This window comes from Somniosus microcephalus, chromosome 33 (genome assembly GCF_052327205.1).
Source record: "Somniosus microcephalus isolate GS21.2 chromosome 33, FLI_Smic_1.0, whole genome shotgun sequence".
Taxonomy (NCBI): Eukaryota; Metazoa; Chordata; class Chondrichthyes; order Squaliformes; family Somniosidae; genus Somniosus; species Somniosus microcephalus.
Genome location: NC_141019.1, coordinates 22,949,609 through 22,973,738, shown reverse-complemented (window position 1 = coordinate 22,973,738; position 24,130 = coordinate 22,949,609). Strand labels below are relative to the sequence as shown.

The following is a 24,130-nucleotide window of genomic DNA, read 5'->3' as shown; positions in this document are numbered from 1 at the left end:
AGGGGAGGGTATGGAAAGAGTCAGTCGTGGCTCAGTGGGCAGCGCTCTCGCCTCTGAGTCAGAAGGTTGTGGGTTCAAGGCCCACTCCAGAGACTTGAGCTCCCGTGAGCTCTAACACTCCAGTGCAGTGCTGAGGGAGTGCCGCACTGTCGGAGGTGCCATCTTTCGGATGAGACGTTAAACCGAGGCCCCGTCTGCTCTCTCAGGTGGATGTAAAAGATCCCATGGCACTATTTTGAAGAAGAGCAGGGGAGTTATCCCTGGTGTCCTGGGCAATATTTATCCCTCAACCAACATAACAAAAACAGATTATGTGGTCATTATCACATTGCTGTTTGTGGGAGCTTCCTGTGTGCAAATTGTCTGCTGCGTTTCCAACAGTACTTCATTGAGGTAACAACAGAAAATGCTGGAAATACTCAGCAGGCCAGGCAGCATCCGTGGAGAGAGAAATAGAGTTAACGTTTCAGGTCTAGGACCCTTCATCAGAACTTCATTGAGGTTGTGAAAGGCGCTATATAAATGCAATTGTTTCTATCTTTCTTGATAAAGTAGGGTAGTGTACCCAGCAAGGATCGACACCTTCCAGAGAAAGGGAAAGAATTGACAAGAAAAGCAATTCATTTTCAGTCATCTGATTATAATGGCGATGCTACAATGTGGTGGGCCAATGGCATGCTTTGGTTATTAATTGATGCCATTTTGGTCCCTAGCTCATAAAATAGTGCAGTCTGCTGCCTGCCTGTCTGAATCCCCAGTGTGTCGGCTATTGCAGGGTGGATCACACTGAGAGGAAAGATACAAATAGCAATCAATCTGAGCACCCATATTTTAAGCAGCTGAAGTGATGCATTTAGATCGACGTGTTTTATTAAGTCAATTACATAAGAACTAATGAGAGGAAACTAACCAGTACCTCAGAGCTATGCAAATAAGTAGGTTGTGTGCTGCACTGCAATATAAACCTGCACTGTATTCCGCTCAGTTAACAACTTACAGGCCCCATAGCCTTCAAATTAGAGCTAGGCCGTTCAGGGGTGATGCCAGGAAGCACTTCTTCACACAAAGGGGAGTGGAAATCTGGAACTCTCTCCCCCAAAAAGCTGTTGAGGCCGGGGGGTCAATTGAAAATTTCAAAACTGAGATTGATCGATTTTTTGTTGGGTAAGTGTATTAAGGGTTACGGAACCAAGGCGGGTCGATGGAATTAAGATACAGATCAGCCCTGATCTAATTGAATGGCGGAACAGGCTCGAGGGGCTGAATGGTCTCCTCCTGTTCCTAACATTTAGATTTATATAGGAAGTGGCAGGAATTTTAATGGGAAGATAAAGATAGAGAGGCAGAGAGATAGAGCGATAGATAAAGAGATAGATAGATCCAGTGCGCGAAACAGAGCGAGAGAGAGGACGATTAAGTGAGAGAGAGTGAGAGAGAGAGATCGACAGAGAGAGAGCGCGACAGAGAGCACGAGAGAGAGCGCGAGAGAGGGAGCGAGAGACGGAGCGAGAGAGGGAGCGAGAGACAGAGCGAGAGACAGAGCGAGAGAGAGGGGGCGAGAGAGAGAGAGAGAGGGGGCGAGAGAGAGAGAGAGAGAGAGAGGGGGCGAGAGAGAGAGAGGGGGCGGCAGAGAGAGAGAGGGGGCGGCAGAGAGAGAGAGGGGGCGGCAGAGAGAGAGAGGGGGCGGCAGAGAGAGGGGGCGGCAGAGAGAGAGAGGGCGCGGCAGAGAGAGAGAGGGCGCGGCAGAGAGAGAGAGGGCGCGGCAGAGAGAGAGAGGGCGCGGCAGAGAGAGAGAGGGCGCAGCAGAGAGAGAGAGGGCGCGGCAGAGAGAGAGAGGGCGCAGCAGAGAGAGAGGGCGCAGCAGAGAGAGAGAGGGCGGGTCAGAGAGAGAGGGCGCGGCAGAGAGAGAGAGGGCGCGGCAGAGAGAGAGAGGGCGCAGCAGAGAGAGAGAGGGCGCGGCAGAGAGAGAGAGGGCGCAGCAGAGAGAGAGAGGGCGCAGCAGAGAGAGAGAGGGCGGGTCAGAGAGAGAGGGGCGGCAGAGAGAGAGAGGGCGCGGCAGAGAGAGAGAGGGCGCGGCAGAGAGAGAGAGGGCACAGCAGAGAGAGGGCGGGTCAGAGAGAGAGGGCGCGGCAGAGAGAGAGAAGGCGCAGCAGAGAGAGAGAGAGGGGGCGGCAGAGAGAGAGGGCGCGGCAGAGAGAGAGAGGGGCGGCAGAGAGAGAGAGGGCGCGGCAGAGAGAGAGAGGGCGCGGCAGAGAGAGAGAGGGGGCGGCAGAGAGAGAGAGGGCGCGGCAGAGAGAGGGGGCGGCAGAGAGAGAGAGGGGGCGGCAGAGAGAGGGGCGGCAGAGGGAGAGAGGGCGCGGCAGAGAGAGAGAGGGCGCGGCAGAGAGAGAGAGGGCGCAGCAGAGAGAGAGAGGGCGCAGCAGAGAGAGAGAGGGCGCGGCAGAGAGAGAGGGCGCGGCAGAGAGAGAGGGCGCGGCAGAGAGAGAGAGAGGGCGGCAGAGAGAGAGGGCGCGGCAGAGAGAGAGAGGGCGCGGCAGAGAGAGAGAGGGCGCGGCAGAGAGAGAGGGCGCGGCAGAGAGAGAGGGGGCGCGGCAGAGAGAGAGGGGGCGCGGCAGAGAGAGAGAGGGCGCGGCAGAGAGAGAGGGCGCGGCAGAGAGAGAGGGGGCGCGGCAGAGAGAGAGAGAGGGCGCGGCAGAGAGAGAGAGGGCGTGGCAGAGAGAGAGAGGGCGCGGCAGAGAGAGAGAGGGCGCGGCAGAGAGAGAGGGGGCGCGGCAGAGAGAGAGAGGGCGCGGCAGAGAGAGAGGGAGCGCGGCAGAGAGAGAGGGGGCGCGGCAGAGAGAGAGGGGGCGCGGCAGAGAGAGGGGGGTGGCAGAGAGAGAGGGGGCGGCAGAGAGAGAGAGGGGGCGGCAGAGAGAGAGAGGGGGCGGCAGAGAGAGAGAGGGCGCGCCAGAGAGAGAGCGGGCGCAGCAGAGAGAGAGAGGGCGCGGCAGAGAGGGGGGGCGGCAGAGAGAGAGAGGGGGCGGCAGAGAGAGAGAGGGGGCGGCAGAGAGAGAGAGGGGCGGCAGAGAGAGAGAGGGCGCGGCAGAGAGAGAGAGGGCGCGGCAGAGAGAGAGAGGGCGCGGCAGGGCGCGGCAGAGAGAGGGGGCGCGGCAGAGAGAGAGAGGGCGCGGCAGAGAGAGAGAGGGCGCGGCAGAGAGAGAGGGCGCGGCAGAGAGAGAGAGGGCGCGGCAGAGAGGAGGCGCGGCAGAGAGAGAGGGGGCGCGGCAGAGAGAGAGGGCGCGGCAGAGAGAGAGAGGGCGCGGCAGAGAGAGAGAGGGCGCGGCAGAGAGAGAGGGGGCACGGCAGAGAGAGAGGGGGCGCGGCAGAGTGAGAGGGCGCGGCAGAGAGAGAGAGGGCGCGGCAGAGAGAGGGCGCGGCAGAGAGAGAGCGGGCGCGGCAGAGAGAGAGGGCGCGGCAGAGAGAGAGGGCGCGGCAGAGAGCGAGGGCGCGGCAGAGAGAGAGAGGGCGCGGCAGAGAGAGAGAGAGCGCGGCAGAGAGAGGGCGCGGCAGAGAGAGGGGGCGCGGCAGAGAGAGAGGGCGCGGCAGAGAGATAGAGGGCACTGTAAAGTCTGTGGGTTGTTTAGTTAATTAATACACAGACTACCAGAGTAACTTAAAACAGGACTTTACTATTCGAAGGTCAGGGCGAATCTGCCAAATAAATCCTGACACAGCACTTATATACCGGTGTGGTCACCGTCGGTATTACAGTATACAGAAGCCAACAAAGTAGTGCCACACCTAAAATAGTTCTCTTAAAGGTGAACGGTTACATACAATGGTTTTCTTAAAGGTAGACGGATACATACACTACAGGCACGGCAGAGAGAGAGGGCGCGGCGCGGCAGAGAGAGAGGGCGCGGCAGAGAGAGGGGGCAGGGCAGAGATAGGGGGCGCGGCAGAGAGAGAGAGGGCGCGGCAGAGAGAGAGAGGGCGCGGCAGAGAGAGAGAGGGCGCGGCAGAGAGAGAGGGCGCGACAGAGAGAGGGCGCGGCAGAGAGAGAGGGCGTGGCAGAGAGAGGGGGCGCGGCAGAGAGAGGGCGCGGCAGAGAGAGGGGGCGCAGCAGAGAGGGCGCGGCAGAGAGAGGGCGTGGCAGAGAGAGGGGGCGCGGCAGAGAGAGAGAGGGCGCGGCAGAGAGAGGGCGCGGCAGAGAGAGAGGGCGCGGCAGAGAGAGGGCGCGGCAGAGAGAGGGGGCGCGGCAGAGAGCGGGCGCGGCAGAGAGAGGGGGCGCGGCAGAGAGCGAGAGGGCGCGGCAGAGAGAGGGCGTGGCAGAGAGAGAGGGCGCGACAGAGAGAGGGGGCGCGACAGAGAGAGCGGGCGCGACAGAGCGAGAGAGAGCGCGACAGAGCGGGAGAGAGAGCGCGAGAGAGAGAGCGACAGAGCGAGAGAGAGCGACAGAGCGAGAGAGAGCGCGACAGAGAGAGAAAGCGACAGAGAGAGAGATGAGGTGCTATCCGATTAGGCAGTTTAAAGCCCTCTGGACTCAATATCAAGTTCAACAATTTCAGATCATAACCTCGGCCCCTATTATATATATATTTATTATATTATCCACACTTTTTGTTTGTGCCTTGTTTTCTTCCCTCCTACAGGGCAGCTGTCCTTCATTCTGCCGGCGCAATTTACACTTCATCTAGAGCCATCCTTTGTCTCTTAACCTGTCCCATTACCATCTCCTTTTGCCTTGAATATCTCTTAATGTCTCTTAACCTCTCCTGCCTTCTATCCTATCACAGACCTTCCCTTTGGTTCTTTCACCCCCTCCCCCTTTCCCAGCCCCTAAACTTGCTTTTAAATCTGTTCCATTTCCTGTTTTTTTCCAGTTCTGACGAAGGGTCTTCGACCTGAAACGTTAACTCTGTTTCTCTCTCCACGGATGCTGCCTGGCCTGCTGAGTGTTTCCAGCGTGTTCTGTTGTTATTTCAGTTTTCCAGCATCCGCAGTATTTTGCTATTATATTATCGAGATGGCCGATTTGGCCCAGTTTTTGTGCTGTGGATGTATCGACCGGCAAGTAACTGGGTCGAGATTATCCACACAGCTAGTGGAAGTGTAATTATATACTGTTTCTGATTTTTTTTTAATTCCTGGGTCTTCCCACTAAAAATTATTTTGCAAGTTAAGGAAGACTTGCATTTCTGTAGCGCCTTTCACGGCCACCGGACGTCTCAAAGTGCTTTACAGCCAATGAAGTACTTTTGGAGTGTAGTCACTGTTGTAATGTAGGAAACACGGCAGTGAATTTGCACACAGCAAGCTCCCACAAACAGCTAGGAAGAGTTCATTTCCTTTTTAAAATGAATTGTACCACATTTATGCCAACATTGACCCAGAAATTCGGGTCTCCACGGGTGAGTACGCATGGGGTACTCACCCGTAAGCCCAATGGAAGTGCCGGTTTCGTGCATGCACTGCGCAGGCGCGGGAAACCGGCACTTCCGATCCCCTGAAAGAAGGGGTTCAGAGGTGGAACGCTTGCGCCGGAGAGGCAGCCCGTGCACATCGAACTTACGTTTTTTTTGCAGGTTTTCCCGGGAGGGTAAGTCTGCAGAAGTTAGACATGTAAAAAGCAGGCGCAAGGCCTGCTTTTAACAAGGTAAGTGGTGAATTAATTAAAATTAAAACATTTTTTCCACAGGTTTATTATTTTTAAATACTTTAAAGAAAGGTAAGTTTATTTTTAGCCCCGTTAGAAAATAAAATTATTTTTTTCAAAAATTTAAATTATTGTTTAAAATAGTTATTTCATGTAATTTATAGTTTATTTAAAAAATGTGATTAAAAAAAATGTATTTGAAGATTTAGTGATGTTTTGGGGCCGTAGTATTTCTAAGTTTTGATAGCTCTTCCTGTCAAATCTAGGAATACAGATTCCCTGCTACCATTGGCTCTCCATGGCCCATGTGATTCCAGGGGACGCTTTGAACTAACTGCGCCCCTGGGATACGCAAGCACTGCGCGCCGGCAGTTGGAGCAGGCCCAGGATCGGAATCCCACGCGGGCCCACAGCACAACGGCCGGCGCGCAAGGTAAGTGTAGGTCAGGGGCTTGCACCCGCGGGAAGCCCCCGACCTGAATTTCTGGGCCACTGTCCCCTTATGCCCTCTCCAGTTGCTTTTGAGAGAAGTTGGAGACCTTGTATGGCAGAAAACTGTCTCTCAAGACATTCTTACATTGCAGGTTAGAGTTGGCAGGGGAGTCGGGCTCAAGCTGAGACCCGCAGCCTACAGGCACCCTTCGCCCAGATTTCTGCTGCCAGGCTGCCACCAGTCCCTGTCGGGACGGCCAGAGGCCTGCGTTTTGCGCCACTTCTGATGGCAGCTCTCAGAACCCACACAAAAAAGGGTGAAGACCTGGATGCCATCTTTGGGGCAGAGATTGTCTACTTTACATTGTCGGATGCCATCAGTGATGGCAGTGCCACACGGGTGCCACAGACAGTAATTGAACAAGGTTAAAACAAAAATTCACCTTCTATCTGCCTGAAAGTTGCTGATTTGGGGCCATTTGCCTAACAGAATGACCAGGACTCCTTGAATGGGGAATTCACATCGCAAACAGGGCAAGTGAAAAACGGCAGGAGTTAGGGATTATTTTAAACAGGTTTATGCTCGTGTATGAGAATCCCAGACGACAATGTAGTATGAACACGTTACACATTCGTACATATACATGTTACCTCCAGACTCAACTATTCCAATACTCTCCTGACCGACCGCCCACGTTCCACCCTCCATATACCTGTGCTCATCCAAAACTCTGCTGCCCGTATCCTAACCCGCACCAAGTCCTGTTCACCCATCACCCCTGTGCTCGCTGACCTTGGTTCCCGGCCCGGCAATACCTCAGTGTTAAAATTCTCATCCTCGTGTTCAAATCCCTCCATGGCCTCGCCCCTCCCTATCTCTGTAACCTCCTCCAGGCCTACAACCCTCCGAGATCTCTGCGCTCCTCCAATTCTGGCCTCTTGTACATCCCCCGATTTTAATCGCTCCACCATTGGCGGCCGTGCCTTCAGCTGCCTGGGCCCTAAGCTCTGGAATTCCCTCCCTAAACCTCTCTCTCCTTCTTTAAGACGCTCCTTAAAACCGACCTCTTTGACCAAGCTTTTGGCCACCTGCCCCAATGTCTCCTTATGTGGCTCGGTGTCAAATTCTGTTCGATAACGCTCCTGTGAAGCGCCGTGGGACGTTTTACTACGTTAAAGGCGCTAATGTTGTTGTTGTACTTCACTGATTGGAAGTTCTACCCTATACTGGCCAGGCCAGGCAGAGGCCTGAGAACAAGGACACCCACACTCTTACAGAGAGAATATGGTGCAGACCAGCAAGGGACCTAAAAAGCAGGGGAAAGCGACTGAACTAACAATGGAAAAGGTGGAGGTCTGGGGTGGGGTGCGTGCACGGAGCAGGCATGGACATATCTTACAAATTTGGGAAGAGATGTGTGGGATAGTTTCAAATCTGCAGCTATTTATTTTGTGAGAGAAGCTCGTTTTCACACTATTGAACAATAGAGGACCTATATAATAAAACATCTGGTTCTGATGACCGAGTCCCAGCGGCCGGGACATTTCTGAACTATTGCTTACTTCCGGTTGTCAAAGCCAGTGGGAAAGCGCTTTGAAGATTTAAATCTCACACTGCAGTATACCGACACACTGCACCATGGAGGAGTTATGTGGATTTATGGATTCCTATACACACAACTCATTCCTAAGCGCTGCTGGCTGCCCAATGAGTTGGAGTGAGGCCTACCACCAAGGGAAGAGTGTGAATCACACAAGAAACAGGCCATTCGGCCCAACTAGTCCGTGTCGGTGTTTATCTTCCACAGGAGCAGCAGTCCTAATTCCATGTACCCGCTCTGTTCCCATATCTCTTTATTCCCTTTTCTTTCAACCACCCCTCTAGCCGATTCTTAAAGGTTGTCAAGGTTTCTACTTCAATCACTAACTCGGACAGTGCATCCCACAGCCCCTGTGTTCAAAAAAAATTCTCCTGCGATTCTGGTCAGCTCCCGCGTAACTCCGAGCGACTGACGACAGGTCGGCACTGCCGCAGGCACGGGATCAGGTCGCCTCTCTGCTCTGGAGGAAGTCATGTGCAACATGCCACAACAAGTTTTGTGCACGGCAACGTACATCGCATCCCAAGGGCTGCCAAAAGATCAATCCCTTGACCTAATAATGCACCGCCAAAATATTTTTAAAAACTGAATTTAGTAACAGCCAAGGTTCCCACCTGAGGTGGCGGACATTCTAATGGGTGGTGGCTCTCCCCCAGCCCGCCAGCCATTTTGAATGACAGATAATAGGTGGTGTTGCAAACATGGACCCACTTAAATTAACAGCTCTAATGTAGTGGCAAGGCGCTAACGGGGCGTTAGGAACTTAGCGCCGCTCGCAAAATTGACCTGTCATTTTGCGGCGACGCTAAACACTACCGCCACAATCTCCTGTGCCCGCAGATCGTGACATCATGAAAGCGTGCAACGCCTCGGTAGCGCCCCGGACCGGATATTGAGTTGTGTTCTCTGCCTTAGCGCCTGCCGCTAGGAACGACAGGTAGAGGGGAACGTTTTCAAGTCGGGAAGGGGCTGGGGGAGCGCTATTTAAAGGCGGGCACTTCCTGCCTTTTCTTGTCGGCAACATTTTTGGTACACGCAGGTTGAGAGGGAGAGAGACGTCTGGAGAGATTTAACGCTGTCCTAAGGAGTTTTGGCCCTCAGCACCACTTTTGAGGTTCCTAAGTGCTGAGCTCTTTCCCTGGGCCTATCCATTAGTGCTTTCAACACAATTGCTTTTGAGGTCTCTCCAGGCCGAGATTCAAGGCTGCAATGAGCAGGGTGTGGCTGGCCAGGAAGATGGCCCCTCCCCTTTAAGAACTGGACGGCGCCAGTCTGTCTGGCTTCCATGGTAACGGACATCGCCTGAGCTTCGGTAGTGTTCTGAGGGAGGTAGCACCTCGCTCCCTGACGTTAGCGCCTTGAGAGGTGTGTAGCGCCTGATTTAACGCTCAAATCACCTCCAGGGGCGATAGAGGCGAATTTTGCAGTCGGAGGTGATAATTAGCGCCAGGTGCTAAACTTGCACCAGGCCGATATTAGCGCCCCTAAATGGGCGATACCGAATTTTCCCCCCCCAAGTATAGTAACATTAAATGTGGGGACCAAACTGGAAAGGGACATCTGATTATTGGAATTTTCTGCCTTTGTTTTGGGAAAATACTGAAATTAAACTGGCATTCATAGGAAAGGGTGGAATTAATTGGGTAAACAAGTCCTGATCATGACATTCCAATGTGTAGGTATGACAGTGAGGAGATTGTCGTTTGGACTCTATACAGAATGCATGTGGCTCTCTGCAGAGACCTATTTGAACGGAATCAACTATTTAAAGTTTGCTTAGCCAGAACTGATCCCAGCTTCCAGCCTGGCCTCGCTGACACTGTCAATGGTTTCCTGTCCTCAGGTACTGTCCCGCTCCCTTTCAAAACCGCTGTCATCACCCCCCCTCCTCAAAAATATCTACCCTTTGACCCCTCTGTCCTTCCAAACTACCGCCCCATCTCCAACCTTTCATTCCTGTACAAAGTCCTTGAACGTGTCCCAAATCCGTGCCCGTCTTTCCCACAACTGCATGTTTGAGCCTCTCCAATCAGGTTTTTGCCCCTCCAACAGCACCAAAATGGCCCAAACCAAAATCACAAAAGACCAGGGCCTAGGAATTCGGTGGGCTGCGCCACCAGTTAGCGCCTAAAGAGGGCACTCAGTGGCTTTAGCGCCACTGGCCACGCCTCCCGCGATATTTAGCTGGGGCGCTAATGGCGGCGTTAACCTGCTGCGCTGCGCCGCCTCCGATGACGTCATCGGTGTGCGCAGCGCCCCGCTACTGGCCCGATCTCGATATTTGGCAGCGACCACCTCTGTAGCGTCGTTCGCAAATGGCGCCCGGTTCACGGGGCCTTCCTGTGGCGGCAGTGGCGCAAATTAAGGTGGAGGTGCGGGGCGGCCGTTTTTTCCGGCGGCCGCCTGCCAGCACCTCCGTCCCCGGCCTCCTGATCTCCCCCCGCGGCATTGCCGGCTGTTTTCCGAGAGCCCGGCACTTCTCCTCGGTGCCGGGCTCTTTCGCCGGCACTCGCGATCTCTGATCGCGCTGGTGCAGGCCCCTCCCCCTTAACAATGGGAGGAAGGCCTGCAGTACCGCAGCGCGCTGTGCCGCAGCGTGTGGCGCTGCGATATTCAGTTTCAGCGCCCTAAGAGGGACGCGGAGCGCCTCGAGCTGAATTTCCGGCGGTCGCTACTGCTCCAAACGCTGCGTTAAATCTGGCGCCCAGGCGAGCTTGGCGCCCCGTTTGCGGCTCCACCCAATCTCTCCCCCATCATCTGTTGACTGTGACGGTGGCTCATTATCTCCCCTCGTCCTCCTTGACCTCTCTGCAGCCTTTGACATAGTCAACCACACGATCTCCCTCCAACGCCGCTCCTCCATTGTCCAGCTTGATGGGACTGTCCTCGTTTGGTCCCACTCTTGCCTATCCAATCGTAGCCAGGGCGCCGCTACCAATTGCTTCTCTTCCCATTCCCCTGCTGTAACTTCTGGAGTCCCCCCCAAGAATTTATCCTTGGCCACCTCCTCTTCCTCATCTATAAGCTGCCCTGTGGCGACATCATCCGCAGACATGCTGTCAGCTTCCGCATGTACGCTGGCAACACCCAACTCTACCTCTCTGCCACATTCCCTTGAGCTCTCTCCTGCCTCTGTGGTGTCAGACTGTTTGTCCGACATCTTGGATGAGCTGCAATTTTCTCCAACTGAATATTTGGAAGGCCGAAGCCATTATCTTCGGCCCCTGCTACAAACTCTGTATCCTTGTCACCAATTCCATTCCCCTCACCTTAAGATCCCATGGCACTTATTCAAAGAGAAGCAGGGAGTTTTTCCTGGAGCCCCAGACAACATTTCCCCTTCAACTAGACAGATGATTTGGTTATTACAAAGTATTACATATTATTTAGAGCACAGAAACAGGCCATTCGGCCCAACTGGTCCATGCCGGTGTTTATGCTCCACACGAGCCTCCTCCCACTCCTTCATCTAACCCCACCAACATACCCCTCTATTCCTTTCTCCCTCATGTACTTATCTAGCCTCCCCTTAAATGCATCTATACTATTCGCCGCAGCCACTCCCTGTGTTAGCGAGTTCCCCATTCTCGCCACTCTCTGGGTGAAGAAGTTTCTCCTGAATTCCCTATTGGGTTTATTAGTGGCTATCTATTTATGGCCCCTAGTTCTGGTCTCGGCCGCAAGTCTACCCTATCGAACCCTTTCATAATCTTGAAGACCTCTATCAGGTCACCCCTCAGCCTTCTCTTTTCTAGAGAAAAGGTCTGGCTGCTATTTGCGAGATCTAGCTGTACACAAAATAGCTGCCACGTTTGCCCGAACAACAGCGACTGCAGTTCAAAAGTAATTGATTGCGCGTAAACCATTTGGAGACCTCTCTGAGGGATGTGATAAGGTAACAAAGAGTCTACTGGCTTTCTGATTGGCCATGGGAAGACGGGGCACTGTGAGGATGGGCAACCAATGGTGGGAGTGTGGGGGCGGGGCAGTTGGAGGCAGGAGGTCATGTGACGATACCTCCAGGAATAAGTCCGACAAGAGTTGGCGACCCTAACTGAGTGCGATTGCGCAGAACAAAGCAGCCTAAACATCAACACAAATGAGAATCTTGCTCAAAGAGGCACCTAGAAGGAGCACAGCAAGTATTAGACTGGAGCAACAACAGAAAATGCTGGAAAAACTCAGCAGGTCAGGCAACATCCGTGGAGAGAAATTTGAGTTGACGTTTCGGGTCGAACCCTTCTTCAAAACTGGAGCAGTTGGGGGCTTTTGTTTTATTCATTCCTGGGATGTGGGCGTCGCTGGCGAGGCCAGCATTTATTGCCCATCCCCAATTGCCCTTGAGAAGGTGGTGGTGAGCCGCCTTCTTGAACCGCTGCAGTCCCGTGTGGTGAAGGTGCTCCCACAGCGCTGTTAGGGAGGGAGTTCCAGGATTTTGACCCAGCGACGATGAAGGATCGGCGATGTATTTCCAAGTCAGGATGGTGTGTGACTTGGAGGGGAACTTGGAGGTGGTGTTGTTCCCATGCGCCTGCTGCCCTTGTCCTTCTAGGGAGAGAGGTCGTGGGTTTGCGGGGGGGAGAGGTCGTGGGTTTGCGGGGGGGAGAGGTCGTGGGTTTGGGGGGAGAGGTCGTGGGTTTGGGGGGAGAGGTCGTGGGTTTGGGGGGAGAGGTCGTGGGTTTGGGGGGAGAGGTCGTGGGTTTGGGGGGAGAGGTCGTGGGATGGGGGAGAGGTCGTGGGTTTGGGGGGGGAGACGTCGTGGGTTTGGGGGGGAGAGGTCGTGGGTTTGGCGGGGAGAGGTCGTGGGTTTGGGGGGGAGAGGTCGTGGGTTTGGGGGGGAGAGGTCGTGGGTTTGGGGGGGAGAGGTCGTGGGTTTGCGGGGGGAGAGGTCGTGGGTTTGGGGGGGAGAGGTCGTTGGTTTGGGGGGGAGAGGTCGTGGGTTTGGGGTGGAGAGGTCGTGGGTTGGGGGGGAGAGGTCGTGGGTTTGGGGGGGAGAGGTCGTGGGTTTCGGGGGGGAGAGGTCGTGGGTTTGGGGGGGAGAGGTCGTGGGTTTGGGGGGGGAGAGGTCATGGGTTTGAGGGGGGGAGAGGTCATGGGTTTGAGGGGGGGAGAGGTCGTGGGTTGGGGGGAGAGGTCATGGGTTTGGGGGGGCTGAGGTCGTGGGTTTGGGGGGGAGAGGTCGTGGGTTTGGGGGGGGAGAGGTCGTGGGTTTGGGGGGGAGAGGTCGTGGGTTTGGGGGGAGAGGTCGTGGGTTTGGGGGGAGAGGTCGTGGGTTTGGGGGGAGAGGTCGTGGGTTTGGGGGGAGAGGTCGTGGGTTTGGGGGGAGAGGTCGTGGGATGGGGGAGAGGTCGTGGGTTTGGGGGGGAGAGGTCGTGGGTTTGGGCGGGGAGAGGTCGTGGGATGGGGAGAGGTCGTGGGTTTGGGGGGAGAGGTCGTGGGTTTGGGCGGGGAGAGGTCGTGGGTTTGGGGGGAGAGGTCGTGGGTTTGGGGGGAGAGGTCGTGGGTTTGGGGGGAGAGGCCGTGGGATTGGGGAGAGGTCGTGGGTTTGGGGGGGGAGAGGTCGTGGGTTTGGGCGGGGAGAGGTCGTGGGATGGGGGAGAGGTCGTGGGTTTGGGGGGAGAGGTCGTGGGTTTGGGCGGGGAGAGGTCGTGGGTTTGGGGGGAGAGGTCGTGGGTTTGGGGGGAGAGGTCGTGGGTTTGGGGGGAGAGGTCGTGGGTTTGGGGGGAGAGGTCGTGGGTTTGGGGGGAGAGGTCGTGGGATGGGGGAGAGGTCGTGGGTTTGGGGGGGGAGAGGTCGTGGGTTGGGGGGGAGAGGTCGTGGGTTTGGGGGGGAGAGGTCGTGGGTTTGGGGGAGGGGTCGTGGGTTTGGGGGGGAGGTCGTGGGTTTGGGGGGAGAGGTCGTGGGTTTGGGGGGAGAGGTCGTGGGTTTGGGGGGGAGAGGTCGTGGGTTGGGGGGGGAGAGGTCGTGGGTTTGTGGGGGAGAGGTCGTGGGTTTGGGTGGGGAGAGGTCGTGGGTTTGGGGGGGAGAGGTCGTGGGTTGGGGGGGGAGAGGTCGTGGGTTTGGGGGGGAGGTCGTGGGATTGGGGAGAGGTCGTGGGTTTGGGGGGGGAGAGGTCGTGGGTTTGGGCGGGGAGAGGTCGTGGGTTTGGGGGGGGAGAGGTCGTGGGTTGGGGGGGAGAGGTCGTGGGTTTGGGGGGGAGAGGTCGTGGGTTTGGGGGAGGGGTCGTGGGTTTGGGGGGGAGAGGTCGTGGGTTTGGGGGGAGAGGTCGTGGGTTTGGGGGGAGAGGTCGTGGGTTTGGGGGAGAGGTCGTGGGTTTGGGGGGAGAGGTCGTGGGTTTGGGGGGAGAGGTCGTGGGTTTGGGGGGGAGAGGTCGTGGGTTGGGGGGGAGAGGTCGTGGGTTTGGGGGGGAGAGGTCGTGGGTTTGGGTGGGGAGAGGTCGTGGGTTTGGGGGAGAGGTCGTGGGTTTGGGGGGAGAGGTCGTGGGTTTGGGGGGGAGAGGTCGTGGGTTTGGGGGGGAGAGGTCGTGGGTTGGGGGGGAGAGGTCGTGGGTTTGAGGGGGAGAGGTCGTGGGTTTGGGTGGGGAGAGGTCGTGGGTTTGGGGGGGGAGGTCGTGGGTTTGAGGGGGAGAGGTCGTGGGTTTGGGGGGGAGAGGTCGTGGGTTTGGGGGGGAGAGGTCGTGGGTTTGGGGGGGAGAGGTCGTGGGTTTGGGGGGGAGAGGTCGTGGGTTTGGGGGGGGAGATGTCGTGGGTTTGAGGGGAGGAGAGGTCGTGGGTTTGATGGGGAGGAGAGGTCGTGGGTTTGGGGGGGAGAGGTCGTGGGTTTGGGGGGGGTGAGTTCGTGGGTTTGGGGGGAAAGGTCGTGGGTTTGCGGGGGGGAGAGGTCTTGGGTTTGGGCGGGGAGAGGTCGTGGGTTTGGGCGGGGAGAGGTCGTGGGTTTGGGGGTAGAGGTCGTGGGTTTGGGGGGGAGATGTTGTGGGTTTGGGGGGGAGAGGTCGTGGGTTTGGGCGGGGAGAGGTCGTGGGTTTGGGGGAGAGGTCGTGGGTTTGGGGGGAGAGGTCGTGGGTTTGGGGGGAGAGGTCGTGGGTTTGGGGGGAGAGGTCGTGGGTTTGGGGGTAGAGGTCGTGGGTTTGGGGGGGAGAGGTCGTGGGTTTGGGGGGAGAGGTCGTGGGTTTGGGTGGGGAGAGGTCGTGGGTTTGGGGGGGGAGGTCGTGGGTTTGAGGGGGAGAGGTCGTGGGTTTGGGGGGGAGAGGTCGTGGGTTTGGGGGGGAGAGGTCGTGGGTTTGGGGGGGAGAGGTCGTGGGTTTGGGGGGGAGAGGTCGTGGGTTTGGGGGGGAGAGGTCGTGGGTTTGGGGGGGGAAGAGGTCGTGGGTTTCGGGGGGGAGAGGTCGTGGGTTTGCGGGGAGAGAGGTCGTGGGTTTGGGGGGGGAGATGTCGTGGGTTTGAGGGGAGGAGAGGTCGTGGGTTTGATGGGGGGGAGAGGTCGTGGGTTTGGGGGGGAGAGGTTGTGGGTTTGGGGGGGTGAGGTCGTGGGTTTGGGGGGAAAGGTCGTGGGTTTGCGGGGGGGAGAGGTCGTGGGTTTGGGCGGGGAGAGGTCGTGGGTTTGGGCGGGGAGAGGTCGTGGGTTTGGGGGTAGAGGTCGTGGGTTTGGGCGGGAGAGGTCGTGGGTTGGGGGGGAGAGGTCGTGGGTTTGGGGGGGGTGAGGTCGTGGGTTTGGGGGGAAAGGTCGTGGGTTTGCGGGGGGGAGAGGTCGTGGGTTTGGGCGGGGAGAGGTCGTGGGTTTGTGGGGAGAGGTCGTGGGTTTGGGGGGAGAGGTCGTGGGTTTGGGGGGAGAGGTCGTGGGTTTGGGCGGGGAGAGGTCGTGGGTTTGGGGGGAGAGGTCGTGGGTTTGGGGGGAGAGGTCGTGGGTTTGGGGGGAGAGGTCGTGGGTTTGGCGGGGGAGAGGTCGTGGGTTTGGGGGGGAGTGGTCGTGGGTTTGGCGGGGAGAGGTCGTGGGTTTGGCGGGGAGAGGTCGTGGGTTTGGCGGGGAGAGGTCGTGGGTTTGGCGGAGGAGAGGTCGTGGGTTTGGCGGGGAGAGGTCGTGGGTTTGGCGGGGAGAGGTCGTGGGTTTGGCGGGGAGAGGTCGTGGGTTTGGCGGAGGAGAGGTCGTGGGTTTGGCGGGGAGAGGTCGTGGGTTTGGCGGAGGAGAGGTCGTGGGTTTGGCGGAGGAGAGGTCGTGGGTTTGGCGGGGGAGAGGTCGTGGGTTTGGCAGGGGGGGAAGAGGTCGTGGGTTTGGGGGAGGGAGAGGTCGTGGGTTTGGGGGGAGAGGTCATGGGTTTGGGGGGAGAGGTCGTGGGTTTGCGGGGAGAGGTCGTGGGTTTGGGGGGAGAGGTCGTGGGTTTGGGGGGCGAGGTCGTGGGTTTGGGGGGAGAGGTCGTGTTTGGGAGGTGCTGCCAAAGAAGCCTTGGCGAGTTGCTGCAGTGCATCCTGTAGATGGTACACACTGCAGCCACGGTACGCCAGTGGTGGAGGGAGTGAATGTTTAAGGTGGTGGATGGGGTGCCAATCAACCAGGCTCCTTTACTGAGGTCAGGGCTAGAGTTTCAAGCACATTTGTTAATGTGAAAGGAGCTTCACTCTCCATCCAGTTCGTGCTGTACTTGGCCGAGGAGTGCTAAAAGTCCACCATCGTGATTGGCATAAAGTTCACCACAAAATTTTTGATGTCCAACCAATTTTGTAAGCATCCCCTCCTGAAAACATTGGCACAAGCAGACGTTTGGTTCCACATACCAGCTGCCCTCCTCCGGCACTCAACCAAGTGGCCATTCCTCATGTATGGGCCGAGACGGTGTGTAACAGCAGGCTGTTCAACCAGTTCCTCACCACACGCTGCAACAACAACTTGCATTTATCTGGCGCCTTTAACGTAGTAAAACGTCCCAAGGCACTTCACAGGAGCGATTATCAAACAAAAATTTGACACCGAGCCACATAAGGACAGGTGACCAAAAGCTTGGTCAAAGAGGTAGGTTTTAAGGAGTGTTTTAAAGGAGGAAAGAGAGGTAACGAGGCGGAGAGGTTTAGGCAGGGAATTCCAGAGCTTAGGGCCCAGGCAATAGAAGGCACGGCCGCCAATGGTGGAGCGATTAAAATCAGCGATGGTCAAGAGGCCAGAATTGGAGGAGCGCAGATATCTCGGAGGTTTGTGGGGCTGGAGGAGATTACAGAGATAGGGAGGGGCGAGGCGAGGGATTTGAAAACAATGATGAGAATTTTGAAATGGGAGGTGTGGCTTAACCAGGAGCCAGTGTAGGTCAGCGAGCACAGGGGTGATGGGTGAACGGGAACTTGGTGCGAGTTGGGAAAAGGGCAGCGGGGTTTTGGATGACCTCAAGTTCACGGTGCAGTTACCAACTGAGCCTTCGCGGGAACACCCTCATCGGATTTCGCCTCCCCCCCCTCCCGCCAAGTCACATAATTTAAAGTAGGTTTGTGGGGCCCAGTCAGGATGCACCATGGAGTGGCTGAGGGGGGGAGAAAGAGGGCGGTGCACTGTCTCATGCCCAAGAACCCCGGAGTAAAGCAAAGCCAATAATGCTACCGGGGTTCCAGCTTACGCTACCCTTAGCAGCTAAGGAGCTCCCACAGGCTGTACATCCCTGGGTGGTCCACGTTTGAGGGAACAGATGTCAATGAAGTGAGCTGAAATGTTGCTGAGGTCACCGTCAGCATCTGTGCTGCCAAGCAACAATAAAGCCTACGCAGTAAAAATATATTGGACTGACCTTGGGGTTATACGCCGGGGCTGACTCGAATCAAAGTAGTGCGCTATTTGCCTCCTGTTTACATGCTTGCTTCATTTGTTTTGCAGCTTTCTCGACTGAACCCTCATTTATGTGCTGTCAAGGTGAGGGAGGCGGGAGGCGGGAGGCTGGAGCTGGAGCATCGAACGCTTTTGATACTCAATGTCAGCAAAGCATTCCCAGGTCAGGTACAGACTCGGTTAGATGCTCCTTAAACCTCTCTTCACGCAACCCCAATCCTGGGCTTTTTCCCGTTGATTCAAACGCGCACCACTTGCCTCCCCGACGTGACACCTTCGCGCTCCACGACGGCTACCCTGGAGCCTCTTTAAACTACCGCCCGCTTTGGCCTGGATTTCGGGGAGCAGCTACCAGCATGGACACTTACCAGATGCTGCGGAATCATAGAACCTTGAAAAATTGGGTCTGCAATTCGAGCAATGGGATAAGGGAGGCAGATTTAACACTGTAAATGCAGGCACCTGGTGCACCGACATTTGCAGTTGGAAGCGCAGAAATGCTTCATGTTAAAAATTAAAAGGAGGAGACCTTCAGCGAACTGGGTCCTGCAGTGGGGTAGACCTTTCACCTCTGGGACTTGGGTTCAAATCCAGCCCAGATTGCTGGGATGAAAGAGGCCTCTCTCTGATGGCTGAAAGGGTCCTATGTTAAGCGAGTGGAGTAGGGGGTGCTCTTCTGGGGCACGCTGTGGGAGTCGGAGCTTTCCTCTGTATCTGGCTGCGCTGTACCTGACCCGGGAGTGCTTGATGCTGACATTGGGGGCCTGAAATGGGAGGCGTTCCAATTCCCAGCAGGAACATCCCTTGTCTTGAGCAAATCCCAACTCAAATCATTGAGGTGAACTAGCACTGCTGAACGCTCAGTGTGAATTCATCTGGGAGTAAAACATGCGCCGTTCCTTGTCTCCTTCTCATGACAGGTCGACTCAATAAAAGTGATTTCCGGTAACATAATTCTGTGCAGCCAGTATATTTAACAAGATCATCCATAAAGAAAGACTTGCATTTATATAGTGCTATTCACGACCTCCCAAAGCGCTTTACACCCAATGAAGTACTTCTGAAGTGGAGTCACTGTTGTAATGTGGGAAACGCAGCAGCCAATTTGCGCACAGCAAGCTCCCACAAACAGCAATGTGATAATGAGCAGACAATCTGTTTTAGGTGTTGATTGAGGGATAAATATTGGCCCAGGCCATCGGTGATAAATATTGGTCAGGACACCGGGGAGAACTCCCCCTGCTCTTCATCGAAATAGTGCCCTGGGATCTTTTACGTCCACCTGAGAGAGCAGACGGGGCCTCGGTTTAATGTCTCATCTGAAAGACGGCACCTCCGACAGTGCAATGCTCCCTCAGCACTGCACTGGGAATGTTAGCCTAGATTGTTTTGTTCAGAGTATCTGGAGCGGGACTTGAACCCACGACCTTCTGACTCAGAGGCAAGAGTGCTACCTGCTGAGCCACATATGCAATCTAACCACAGAGCACGGAGGAAACAACAAGCATTAAACAAGAAAGCAAAGGCAACAATTGACTGAACATCACATGTACTTGGTCAATTTAACAAATGCCACTGGCCAAATTCTCTCCGTTTTACTGCAGCAATTCTAAGACATACAAGGGTATACGACAGCCAGGTATTACATGGACAGCCCAGCCGTTCTAGTTCAAGCCTTCAAGCAGAGCAACATCTATTCCATAGCCTACTAATCTATATTCCATTTTGCAACATTTGTGTCAATGTTATATACATACAAAAAAACAATACATTTTACAAAACTAAAACGTCTTACTTCCAATCCAGCCAAAATCCCTTAGAAAAGCAATCGTGTTCTGCTAAGCAAAAGGCAACTTCAAGAATAAAGCGAGGTTTTCTGAGATTAAGCAGCACTGAGGTAGCATTTGGGACTTACCAGGGGCTGAATTTAAACTACTAGTGGAAGATAATTGTGAAGGGACTCTGCTGTAATATCACAGGCGATCTTTCCGCACTCTCTTTCCCATAGGATGGTAAAATTAAGTGACTAATTAGGAATTTTCTTTGAAGGGGCCCTGCAACCCCTGGAACGTTGTCAGTGAAGCTCTCTCCCACTGTTTAAGAGATATGCATCGTGGCAACATTATTCCAATCACAAGAAAGCCATTCACAGCACAATGACACGTTTCGTAGTAGGGCATCTGTTGCACGACGGAACTAATCCTATCGAAGCACCATTTGTAGCACGCAAACAGTGGTGCAATTTGTACACCACGCCATTCAAAGCACAATCACGCCATTCATGGCACCAACACACCATACACCGCAACACGCCACACACCGCAACACGCCACACACCGCAACACGCCACACCAACAGGTCATACACCGCAACACACCACACGCCCCGACACGCCACACGCCCCGACACGTCATACAATGCACCGACATGCCATACACCCTGACACGCCATACACCCCGACACGCCATACACCCCGACACGCCATACACCGCACCACCACGCCATACACCGCACCACCACGCCATACACCGCACCACCACGCCATACACCGCACCACCACGCCATACACCGCACCACCACGCCATACACCGCACCAACACGCCATACACCGCACCAACACGCCATACAACACACCAACACGCCATACACCGCACCACCACGCCATACACCGCACCACCACGCCATACACCGCACCACCACGCCATACACCGCACCAACACGCCATACACCGCACCAACACGCCATACAACGCACCAACACGCCATACAACGCACCAACACGCCATCCACCGCACCAACACGCCATCCACCGCACCACCACGCCATACACCGCACCACCACTCCATACACCGCACCACCACGCCATACACCGCACCACCACGCCATACACCGCACCACCACGCCATACACTGCACCACCATGCCATACACCACACCACCACGCCATACACCGCACCACCACGCCATACACCGCACCACCACGCCATACACCGCACCACCACGCCATACACCACAACACGCCATAAAATGCACCAACACGCCATACACCACACCAACACGCCATACACCGCACCAACACGCCATACACCGCACCAACACGCCATACACAACATGCCATACACTGCAACACGCCATCCACCGCACCAACACGCCATACACCACACCAACACGCCATACACCGCACCAACATGCCATACACTGCACCAACACGCCATACACCGCAGCAACACACCATACACCGCACCAACACGCCATACACAACATGCCATACACTGCAACACGCCATCCACCGCACCAACATGCATACACAACATGCCATACACTGCAACACGCCATACACAGCAACACGCCATACAACACGCCATACACCGCACAAACGCGTCATACACCGCAACACGCCATACAACGCACCAACACGTCATACACCGCAACACGCCATACACCAACGTCATACACAGCAACAGGCTATACCACGCACCAACACGCCATACGCCGCACCACGCCATACACAACACGCCATACACCACACCACGCCATACACCGCACCAACACGCCATTCGTGGCTCAGCATCACTTGTGACACCGTGTGATTTGTGGCACCATGCCATTCACGGCAGTAACACGCTACTTGCAGCACCACAACACCATTCATATTAGAAAGCGGCACGGTGTCACTCTCTCGTGACATTATGACCACCAAAATGTTGCACCGCTCCTTCCTTAAACTGCAATCGTCCCCAAGCTGGGGCATGTGTTCCCTTCTACAAAGGGGCAAAGACCACCCCGAGACACGCCACCTGCAAAACTAACCCGATTATTTATTTATTAATAATGTTTGTACAGGATGTCCCAGTTAAGCTTGTTTAGAATGGGTCGTTGCCCAAGGGCAGCTGACAGACTCAACAAAGTGCAGGGCACAAAGTGGAGGCTGCACACCCAGGAGGGAGCGGAAACAACCCGCACTGCAAGCCCAGCTCGCGTTATTTGCTTGGCGGGGGGTTCATGTCAACTCTCTCAAGATTGTATGAAAGCCCAGCTAAAAGACACTCGACACGCCAAACTTCCGCACACTGCTCAATCCTGCTCACTTGACATGAAACACTGCATATTTATTTAGACATAGTAAAACAGAGGCACAAACACCGCCAGCTTGAAAGCAACCGTGCAGAACACAACATGGAAATACTAAGAGCAAGGACACCAAACTGACAAGCGATAGAAACACATAGGAAGCTGGTGTCACCTACCTGTTTTGCTGAGGAGATTCCGACAGGGACGCTTGAAAAGATCATGTTGTGTCAGATTACCGTCCCGTCCCCCTCCCCGACCACCTCTCTCCCCCCTCCCACAAGAGCTGCAACACTACTCGTCCTGGCTGAAAATGTCCTCAAAACAGTAAAAGGCACCTTGAATAAAAATCAGATCTGTGAATATTCTTTATTTTTTTAAGGGGAGGGGAGGGGGGGGGGGGCGGAGAGGACGAGGATTCGGTGGAGTTGAATTGTCCAGATGATTTGCCCGAGCTCTGATTTCGAAACCAGCTTTCTATGCAAATGCAACACACACACAAAGCCCCCAGGCTGCTCCAGATTTGCTACATTACTTGCACTGCTCTTCAATTTCCTTGCAGTTTCAGGCTCTGCCCATCGAGGCTCAACCACTCCTCGCAGAGCAAGGGGAGGATCGCCACCAAGCAGGTGACATCTCCAAACCTGTCCTGAGAAAGGGTTCCTGTCACAGCCTCGCCCGGCTTTTCAATACTGAACAGAACCCGATGGGGCAGCGAGATGTCTTTTATTAAAGAGCCACACTGTGTGTCAATATCTTCCTGCGGCGTCCCCCACCCTCCCTGTAATCAATTGTCTCTGCTATGCATGCCAGAAATTCCTTGGGATTAAATCTGTGGAACAAGACCGTCTGCCAAAGAAAAACACAACCCCGTGGAACCTCCAAGTTTCGAGGGCTGAGTGCGTGGCTTTCCACCCACCCCACCCCAGTTATCAACCAGTTCAGCTCTCATTGCTTCTGGATACCTGGGATTCTTCTTCCTGAGCCCACCTTGATCGCAGCCACACACACACACACACACACACACACCACCCACACACACACACCCACACCCACACACCACACCCACACCCCACACACACCACCCCACCACACACACCCACCCCACACACCCACACACCCACCCCACACACACACCCCCACCCCACACACACACACCCCACCCCACACACACACACCCCACACACACACCCACCCCACACCACACCCCCACACACACACACCCCACACACACACACCCACCCCACCCCACACACACACACCCCACACACACACACACCCCACCCCACACACACACACCCCACCCCACACACACACACACCCCACACACACACACACCCCACACACACACACCCCACACACACACCCCACCCCACACACACACCCCACCCCACACACACACACCCCCACACACACCCCCCACCCCACACACACACACCCCACCCCACACACACCCCCCACCCCACACACACACACCCCACACACACACACACCCCACCCCACACACACACCCCACCCCACACACACACACCCCACACACACACACACCCCACACACCACACACCCCACACACACACCCCACCCCACACACACACACCCCACACACACACACACCCCCACACACACACCCCACCCCACACACACACACCCCACACACACACACACCCCACACACACACCCCACCCCACACACACACACCCCACACACACACACACACCCCACCCCACACACACCCCACCCCACACACACCCCACCCCACACACACACACACCCCACACACACACACACCCCACACACACACACACACACCCCACACACCCCCACCCCACACACACACACACCCCACACACACACACACACCCCACACACACACACACCCCACACACCCCCACCCCACACACACACACACACCCCCACACACACCCCCCACACACACACCCCACACACACACACACCACCCCACACACACACCACCCCCACACACACACCACCCCCACACACACACCACCCCACACACACACCACCCCACACACACCACCCCACACACACACCACCCCACACACACACCACCCCACACACACACACCACCCCACACACACCACCCCACACACACCCCACCCCACACACACACCCCACACGACACACACACCACCCCACACACACACCACCCCACACACACACCACCCCACACACACACCACCCCACACACACACCACCCCACACACACCACCCCACACACACACCACCCCACACACACACCACCCCACACACACACCACCCCACACACACACCACCCCACACACACCCCACCCCACACACACACCACCCCACACACACCCCACCCCACACACACACACCACACACACCCCACACACACCACCCCACACACACCACCCCACTCCACACACACACCACCCCACACACACACCACCCCACACACACACACCCCACCCCACCCCCCCCACACACACACACACCCACACACACCACCCCACCCCCTACACACACACCCACACACACCCCACACACACACCCCACCCCACACACACACCACCCCACACACACACCCCACCCCACACACACCCCACCCCACAC

General features: G+C 56.0%; 1 protein-coding gene across 3 annotated transcripts in view; it reads right to left on the bottom strand.

Moving 5' to 3' along the window:
* Positions 1–22,528, bottom strand: part of rbms2b (RNA binding motif, single stranded interacting protein 2b) — a 353,672-nt gene extending 331,144 nt beyond the window's left edge. For all 3 annotated transcript variants that reach the window (XM_085972726.1, XM_085972725.1, XM_085972727.1), the window contains exon 1: positions 21,715–22,528. In XM_085972726.1, the coding sequence (XP_085828852.1) occupies positions 21,715–21,759 (45 nt within the window). In that variant the 5' untranslated portion in view covers positions 21,760–22,528. The remainder of the gene's footprint in view (positions 1–21,714) is intronic.
* Between the last annotated feature and the right edge of the window lie 1,602 nt (positions 22,529–24,130).